This window comes from Gorilla gorilla, chromosome 18, assembly GCF_029281585.2.
Source record: "Gorilla gorilla gorilla isolate KB3781 chromosome 18, NHGRI_mGorGor1-v2.1_pri, whole genome shotgun sequence".
Taxonomy (NCBI): domain Eukaryota; kingdom Metazoa; phylum Chordata; class Mammalia; order Primates; family Hominidae; genus Gorilla; species Gorilla gorilla.
The window spans coordinates 16,180,403-16,189,722 of NC_073242.2; the positions used below are offsets into that span (position 1 = coordinate 16,180,403).

The 9,320-nt window shown below is 46.9% G+C and overlaps 1 protein-coding gene across 1 annotated transcript in view; it reads right to left on the minus strand.

Annotated features, from left to right (window-relative positions):
• Window positions 1–8,635, minus strand: part of ABCC6 (ATP binding cassette subfamily C member 6) — an 81,501-nt gene extending 72,866 nt beyond the window's left edge. Inside the window, exons 1-2 of the mRNA XM_063699507.1 lie at window positions 7,893–8,635; window positions 432–541 (exon numbers count right to left, since the gene is read on the minus strand). Coding sequence (XP_063555577.1) covers window positions 432–541; window positions 7,893–8,394 — 612 coding nt within the window. The 5' untranslated portion in view covers window positions 8,395–8,635. The remainder of the gene's footprint in view (window positions 1–431; window positions 542–7,892) is intronic.
• Window positions 8,636–9,320: the final 685 nt, after the last annotated feature.

Sequence of the window (9,320 nt, forward strand, 5' to 3'; positions counted from 1 at the left end):
GCCCTCAGTTCATACCGGTTTATTGCTTCAACTCCCTGGCCCTCGAAATGCTGGCAGTTTGCAACCGCCACCCCCACTCCATGAACTCCGCTCCCTGGAGTCCTTTGCTAAGAGCAATGGAAAAAGAAAGCAGAGAGGTAAGGGCTCTCCGGGGGTAGGAGGGCTTGGGGGACCCACTAGCTTTATGCAAAGAAGGGTCAAAGCCCCTAGTAGCTGGGAGGTCTGGTGGCCCCTTAAATAGAGCTGGGCTCTCGGCGGCTGGCTTGGTGAAAGGAGTCCAACCCGCTGCAGTGAGGGGGCCGGAGTAAGTCTCCTCGCTTCCCGGGTCCAGGAATTTGGGGGTCTCTCCTCTTCCCAGTATCGCAGCCCGAGAGATCTGCAGCCAAACCAAGCCTGGAAAAGGAGAGTGGGGCACGATGGGGGGCACTCACCCCCTGCCCCGCGCAGGGCTCAGCAGGCGCGGCCATCGGCGCCTTCTGTCGTCGTGGGTCCCAGCGTCTGTCTGTCGCTAAGTCTCTGGGCAGACTGCTCGGCCGCGATCCTGCCAGGGAAGAGGCGGGGCTGGGTTGGTCGGGCTGGGCTGGTCCGGCTGGGATTCCAGCTCCGGGATCGGGAGGCCCCGGGCAAGGTCCAGCTGCGCGGCGGGGGTGAGGCCACGGGAGGTGAAAACAGGCGAGGTGGGGGAGGGGGGAAGAGAGGCGCTCGGGGAGCTGGGACGGGCACCGGGTTGGGGGGTCCCGGAACCCCTGAAAGTTCAGTGACACCTCCATAGTTCCCTCTTCCCCCTGCAACAAGAATCACTCCAAACTTCCCAAACACTTCGGACCCAGCAATTTCCAGGAGTTCATCCTGATGGGAGAACTGAAAGGTGTGCACACGTTAGTAACAAGGAGGCCTGGTGACCGCCTAAGCGTCCAATCGCGGGGACCACCGGGTCGAGGCCGAGAGGATGGAGACCGCGTCACAGGCACCTCGCTGCTGGAATGGAGGGTGGTGGGGAGAACTTAGAAGATTATGCAATGGGCTGGCAGGGCTATACCCAGCCGCCCTGGTAAGCAGAAACTCAAGAAACCTCTAGGGTCCTGTTTTCTGGTCGTATGATCCCAGGAGTGCACATGGGCCCCTCGGGTGTCTGAACAGAAGGGCATAGGAGGGAGGGCCGCAGCCCTGCAGTCTTACTCTGCTGGTGTAGCGATCACCTGCCAACTCCCACCCCACCCTGCACCGCGGGCTCCTGAGTCGGCAGATTAAGCCTTTTATAAATTCTATTTTAAATACGTGTTTTAAACTTGTCAGATGTTTGTCTTCATTTCAGTCCCTGCGCCTCTACCTCTTGCTGTGGTCGCTTATTTAACACTGGGGGATTACGTTCTGCTAAGTCCCAGGGAGAGACTGTTCCTAATATCCGAGGGAGATATTATTCCTAATATCACGCTGGGTGAACACCGCGTGTGTACAGCCTCTGATACGATTGGTAATATCCAAGGGAGATATTATCCTAACATCCCAGTGGGTGAACACCATGTGTGTAAACGCTGTGGTGTTATTAGAAATATCCAAGGGAGATATTACTCCTAATATCACAGTGGGTGTACATCCTGTGATACTATTCGTAATATCCGAAGGAGATTTCACTCCTAATATCACAGTGGGAGTACACACTGTGATATTATTTGTAATATCCGAGGGAGCTTTTACTCCTAATGTCACGGTAGGTGTACAACCTGTGATATTATTCATAATATGCTAGAGATATATTACTCCAAATCTCATGGTGGGTGTACACTCTGTCATATAATTCGTAATATCCTAGGGAGTTATTACCGCTAATATCACAGTGAGAGTACACCCTGTGATATTATTCGTACTATCCTAGAAAGATATTACTTTTAATATCACAGAGGGTGTACACCCTGTGACATTATTCATAATATTCTATGAAGATATAACTCCTGATATAACCGTAGGTGTATACCCTGTGATATTATTTGTTATATCCTAGGGAGATACTACACCTAATACCACAGTGGGTGTACACCCTGTGATATGATTTGTAATATCCTAGGGAGATATAACTCCTAATATCACGGAGGGAGTACACCCTGTAATATTATTCATAATATCCTAGAAAGATAATACTTTTAATATCACAGTGGGTGTACACCCTGTCATATTATTTGTTATATCCTTGAGAAATATTATTATTCCTATTATCACAGTGGGTGTACACCCTGTGATATTATTCGTTACATCCTAGGGAGATATTGTTACCCATAATATCACAGTGGATGTACACCCTGTCATATTATTCGTTATATCCTTGAGAGATGTTACTACCCCTAATATCACAGTGGTTGTACACCCTGTGATATTATTCGTCAAATTTTCTGGAGATATTATTACCCATAATATCACAGTGTGTATACCCACTGTGACAGTATTGATTACATCTTGGGGTGATATTACTCCTAATTTCACAGTGGCTGTATCCCTGTGTTTACACCCTGTGATGTTATTCATAATATTTTAGGGAGATATTACTTCTAATATCATAGAGGTTGTACAGCCTGTGTGTACACCCTGTGATATTATTCATAATATTTTAGGGAGATATTACTCCTAATATCACAGTCAGTGTACACCATGTTTGTATACCCTATGATATTATTTGTAATATTTTAGGGAGATATTACTCCTAATATCATTGTAGGTGTACAGCATGTTTGTAAACACTGTGATATTATTCATAATATCTGAGAGAGATATTACTGCCAGTATCACAGTGAGTGCACACCCTGTACACCGTGTGATACGATTCATAATATCCGAGGGAGATATTACTCCCAGTATCACAGTGGGTTTACACCCTGTGGTATTATTCATAATATTCGAGGGAGATATTACTCTCAATATCACAGTGGATGTACACCCTGTGATATTATTTGCAATATCCGAGGGAAACATTACTGCTAATGTCACAGTGGGAGTACACCCTGTGATATTATTTGTTTTATCCTGGAGACATATTATTCCTATTATCACAGTGGTTGTACACCCTGTGATATTCTTCGTTATATTCATGGAAGATGTTATTACCCCTAATATCACAGTTGGTGTACACCCTGTGATATTATTCGTTATATCCTGGGGAGATATTATTACCCCTTGTATCACAGTGGGTGTACGCCCTGTCATATTATTCATTACATCATGGGAAGATATTATTACATCTAATGTCACTGTGGGTGTACACCCTGTGATATTATTTATTATATCCTGGTGAGATGTTATTGCTGCTAATATCACAGGGTGTGTCAAATTTTCTGGAGATATTATTACCCTTAATATCACAGTGGGTGTACACCTTGTGTGTACACTCTGTAATATTATTCATAATATTTTAGGGAGATATTACTACTAATTTCACAGTGGGTGTACACCCTGAGGAGATATTACTTCCTCTGATATCACAGTGGGTGTACCCCCTCTCATATTATTCGTTATGTGCTAAGTAGATATTATTACCCCTAATATCACAGTGGGTGTACAACCTGTGATGTTATTCCTTATATCTCAAGAAGATATTATTATAACTAATATCACAGTGGGTGTACACCCTATGATATTATCTGTTATATACTGGGGGGATATTATTTGTAATATTTTAGGGAGATACTACTCCTAATATCATAGTGGGTGTATTCATATTTTACAGATATATTACTTTTAATATCACAGTGGGTGTACACCCTGTGTGTACACCCTGTAATATTATTAGTAATATTTTAGGGAGATATTACTCCTAATATCATAGTGGGTGTACACCATGTTTGTAAACCCTAGGATATTATTCATAATATCTGAGGGAGATATTACTCCCAATATCACAGTGGGTTTACACCCTATGATATTATTTGTAATATCTGAGGCAGGTATTACTCTCCATATCACAGTGAGTGTACACCCTTCTATATTATTCATAACATCCGAGGGAGATATTACTTCCAATATCAAAGTGGGTGTGATAATATCTGAGGGAGATATTATTCCTAATATCCGTGGGAGATATTATTCCTAATATCTCAGTGGGTGTATCACGTCACAGTGGGTGTACTGCGTCACAGTGGGTGTACACTGTGTGATATTATTCATAGTATCCACGGGAGATCTTACTCCTAATATCACAGTGAGTGTACACCCTGTGATATTACTCATTATATTTGAGGGTGATTTTATTCCTGATATCACAGTGAGTGTACACCCTGTGATATTATTCTAATACCCAAGGGAGAGCTTTCTCCTAATATCACAGTGGGTGTACACTCTGTGATATTTTTCATAATATCCGAGGGAGATAGGATGGAGACCACGTCACAGTCCCCTCACTGCTGGAATGGACACTGTCTACCTGTGGAGTGGTGGGGAGAACTTAGTGAGATTATGCAAGCGTTTAGCACACTGCCAGATATACGTTAAATGTTCAGAAGACTTAGCTTTTATTATTACTGTTATAAGTGAGGCCATGGGTTACTAACCAGTGGTTTAAAATGCCATTGCAGCCGGGCACGGTGGCTCACGCCTGTAATCCCAGCACTTTGGGAGGCTGATGAGGGCGGATCACTTGAGGTCAGGAGTTTGTGACCAGCCTGGCAAACATAGTGAAACCCCGTTTCTACTAAAAATACAAAAATTAGCTGGGTGTTTTGGTGCATGCCTGTAGTTTCAGCTTCTCAGGAGGTTGAGGCAGCAGAATCGCTTGAACCTGGGAGGCGAAGGTTGCAGTGAGCCAAGATTGTGCCACTGCACTCCAGCCTGGGTGACAGAGCGAGACTCTGTCTCAGAACAAACAAACAAAATGCCATTGAAGACATATATGAATATGAAAAGGTGGTTGCTAAATGATGATTGAATAAAAGAGATTATAATATAAAATAGGCTTTGGTTTTTTTAAAGCAAAAAAGAAAAGGATATGCCTAAATTAGGGAACATGGAGAAGAAGGCCAAGGCATTTACCTTCCTCTCTTGAGTCTTTTTCTCTCTCCGTCTTTTTTTTTTTTTTTTTTTTTGAGTCAGGGTCTTGCTCTGTCACCCAGGCTGGAGTGCAGGAGTGCCATCATGGCTCACTGCAGCCTTGACCTCCTGAGCTCAAGCAACCTTCCACCTCAGCCTCTCCGGAGTATCTGGGACTACAGGCACACACCACCAAGCCTGGCTAATTTTTAAATTTTTTGTGGAGACTGGTCTTACTTTGTTGCCCAAGCTGCTTTGGAACTCCTGGCCTCAAGCCATCCTCTTGCCTAGGCCTCCCAAAGTGCTGCGATTACAGGTGTGAGCCACCATGCCCAGCTCTCTCTTGGGTCTTAAAGCAAAGTGTCAAAGACCCAGCCACCACTTCTTAGAAATGACTCGATGTCGTACTAGCATAAATGCATCGATAAAAAGATGGAAACGTGGTAACACAGTGATCTTGGGGAATCCTAGTTTTCTTTTCCAATTTCTTTGTTGTTGCAGTGAGCAAGTACTCATTTCAAGATAGGAATGAAATATTCGGCTCTTTTAGACAGACAAGCACAGGTGCTCAGTTTGGAAGAATTAAAATCCTCTGCACTCTCCACGCTGCCTTGCTAGTTCTCGGGGTCCTGTCCTCATCTTCTACTCTTGCCTTCTGCAGGGACCCCACAGCGTGTTTTCCCCGATCTTTTTGTATCACTCTAAATCCAGTATTGGGCCCAGGGAGCACCCCCTCCCCTGCCCCCTTCAGCTGTCCTCCTGCCTGAGTCTTCTGGAAGCTTTGGGACAGAAAGAACCCAAGGATTTGTCATGAAGCTCAGTGTGGCAGGTCAAAAGCTAAATCCCTGTCTCTCTGCAAGCCACTCCCCAATCCCACCCCCATAAATTGGCATTGTCACAGTCCTGGTGCTTCATTTCTTTCTATATTTGACGATGAATTTGAGGGAAATAGAAAGTCAAGAAGAACACAGCAGAGATCAATTGGGGTGAGTCCAGAACAAAACTTGGGGATCCGACTTCCTGCTTTTTTTTTTTTTTTTTGAGATGGAGTCTCACTGTGTCACCCAGGCTGGAGTGCAGTGGCAAGACCTCAGCTCACTGCAACCTGTGGCTCCCTGGTTCAAGTGATTCTCCTGCCTCAGCCTCCTGAGTAGCTGGGATTAGAGGCGTGCGCCACCACACCTAGCTAATTTTTGTATTTTTAGTAGAGACAGGGTTTCGCCATGTTGGCCAAGTTGGTCTTGAACTCCTGATCTCAAATGATCTGCCCACCTCGGACTCCCAACATGTTCATATTACAGTAGTAAGCCACGGCTTCTGGCCCCAATGCCTGCTCTCTAGCTCCGGGAAAAACCTATGGCTGCATGCAGAGTCTTAGACAACTTCCTTTTCCTCTCTGGGCCTCAGTTTCCCATTCTGTAAGATGAGAGGTTTCCATAGGCCAACACTTTCTAATTGGTGGTTTTCAATCCTCTGGTGATTTGCATAAAAGGCATCTATTTCAATTGTGGTTATAAATAACAAACCCCAATAAATAGACGAATTATTTAAATGGTTTCTCATTATCACTGAATAGTTGAGAGTCTACTGTATTTGAGTGAAAATGCAGCACGAGAAACTGAAATCAGATGCACTCATGATTATGACCCTGAGGTCAATGTGTCATTCCCTTCATTCCCTCCTTGCCCCCATGAAAGTTTGACTACTGTATAGTTTGAACCTGTGCTTCTTAGTTGTTTATTGCTTAAGTTTTAGCCACAATGGCAAATTGCAGCGGGAAATTCAGTCTTACTTTGTCATTTAGAAACAAAATACGAAACCTATCTAAAATAAAGCACTAGCTTTTTTTTTTTGAGACAAAATGGAAGAAATCCTAATATTAGGTTAGAAAAGCAATTTTTTGGTGTTTTTATTTTATTTTATTTTATTTTATTTTGAGACAGAGTCTTGCTCTGTCGCCCAGGCTGGGTGCAGTGGTGCGATCTCGGCTCACTGCAAGCTCCGCCTCCCAGGTTCACGCCATTCTCCTGCCTCAGCCTCCCGAGTAGCTGGTACTAAAAGCGCCCGCTACCACGCCCGGCTAATTTTTTATATTTTTAGTAGAGACGGGGTTTCACTGTGTTAGCCAGGATGGTCTCGATCTCGTGACCTCATGATCTGCCAGCCTCGGCCTCCCAAAGTGCTGGGATTACAGGCGTGAGCCACTGTGCCCGGCCTCTTTGGTGTGTATTGTGATGTGGTGACTGGTAGTTAAATTCAGTGTACATATGAATTCACTCTTGGGACAAAATATGCTGGATTTGAGCTTGTTTTCAGGCAAATCATGTTTCATCTTGCAGAGCTAATTCAAAGTATACTGACTGCATGCACTTCTTCCTTAGGGGAAGAAAACTCATCAAAATTTGTTTCTAGGCATATGTTATTAGAGCTAGGATTAAAATAAATCTTACATACTTTCTTTAATATGCTAACATTAACACGTTTCGCTTAAAAAAGTATCGATCATTTATCATGGAAAAATACACCAGCTTACACAAATTCCTAAAGCGTTTTTCGTGTGTGTGTGTGTGTGTGTGTGTGCGTGTGTGTGTGTGTGTGTAGAGATGGGGTTCGCCATATTGCCCAGGCTGGTCTCGAATTCCTGGGCTCAAGCGATCCACCCACCTCAGCCTCCCAAAGTGCTGAGATTACAGGCGTGAGCCACACACCCGGCCCTAAAGCTTTTTGTGAGATTATATATTTTACCTGCGAAATATATGGGTCAGAAAGATTTGAGAAAGTTGTTAGATAATTCCACCAACAAAATCTCCCGTCCTTTCCAGCTGTGATGGTGAATTCTAAAGTAGAATTCATCTTTGGAGCTTCTCCCTGTAGGCACGCACCTTGCGTTGCACCTGCCAGATGTTGCGCGGAGTCCTCCAGGCCTCTAGAAGGCAGAGATGGGCTCGTTTCCTTGCCGAGCATGCGCCTTAGTTCTCTCCTCTGGGACTGTGACCGTGGGGTCGAAGTGCGCGTGCGCGGCGGCGGCAGGCGGCGGCAGGCGGCGGCAGGCGGCGGCAGGCGGCGGCAGGCGGCGGCAGGCGGCGGCAGGCGGCGGCAGGCGGCGGCAGGCGGCGGCAGGCGGCGGCAGGCGGCGGCAGGCGGCGGCAGGCGGCGGCAGGCAGGCGGCGGCGGGGCCTGGGCTGTCAGCCGGCCTAGGAGGAGGAAGGAGCCTGCAGCGTGCAGCGTGAGGGGCGGGACCCGGCTGCCGGCGGTTGGTCTAGCTGGGGGAGGTCGGGCCATGCTGGTGGGCCAGGGCGCGGGGCCGCTGGGGCCCGCGGTGGTCACCGCCGCGGTGGTGCTGCTGCTGAGCGGCGTGGGGCCGGCGCACGGCTCGGAGGACATCGTGGTGGGCTGCGGTGGCTTCGTCAAGTCGGACGTGGAGATCAACTACTCGCTCATCGAGGTGAGCGACCGCCCCGCCGCCCGGCGCCGAGTCGCCGGGCCGGTGGTTCAGCATCTCTGGGCCGCGCTGGCCTCGTCTCTGACACCGGGCGGTGTGGAGTCCTTGGAGCCCTTACCTCTTCCGAGGCTATGCTGTCCGCCGGCTCCCTGCAGCCCCTCCCCAGTCGCGCTGGAGGGGAGGTTCTTATCATGGGGTCGTCTAAGGACTGAGGGGTGCCAGACCTCAGGTTCTTCAAAACCTGGACTCCAGTTCCCCGGAACACAGACCCCAGATCCTCAAAACCCAGACCCTAAATTCCCTGGAGCCCAGACTCCATTTCTTTAAAACTTAGACCTGAGATCTCCTCGAATCAGACCCCCTGAAACTCAGATTTCCCCAAACCCACATTCCAGAACCTAGAGACCACATGTCTTATCCCCCAAACTCCACAGCCGAGAACCCCCCGAAGTTCTAATCCACTGCTCCTCCAAACCCCGCGGCATGATTTTAAAGAGCATCAATTCCCATCCCATAGATTCTGACCTAGTAGATCAGTATTGGCAACCCTGGGGCCGGAAAGCTATTTTTTATTTCTCCGGCTCCCCTGCACTTCTGAAAATGGAGAGTTGCCAGCTGCCCTGATTGCCTTAATGAGTAGTTAATGGAATTACCCTAGAGATTTGTGCTGAAGGTTTTTTTTTTTTTTTAATTAAGTTGTAAAGTCCTGTTAAATGTTTATCAGCCCGGTGGGATTATGACCCAGAAAGGTTCCCGTAAAGAGGAAAGGGATGGATGGAGGTAGGGGCAGAATGTCATTTGTCCCGGTAGATGGGAGGGGACCAGAGCAAGGCCTGGGCCTCATTTTTGGGAGGGGATTTATGGTGGG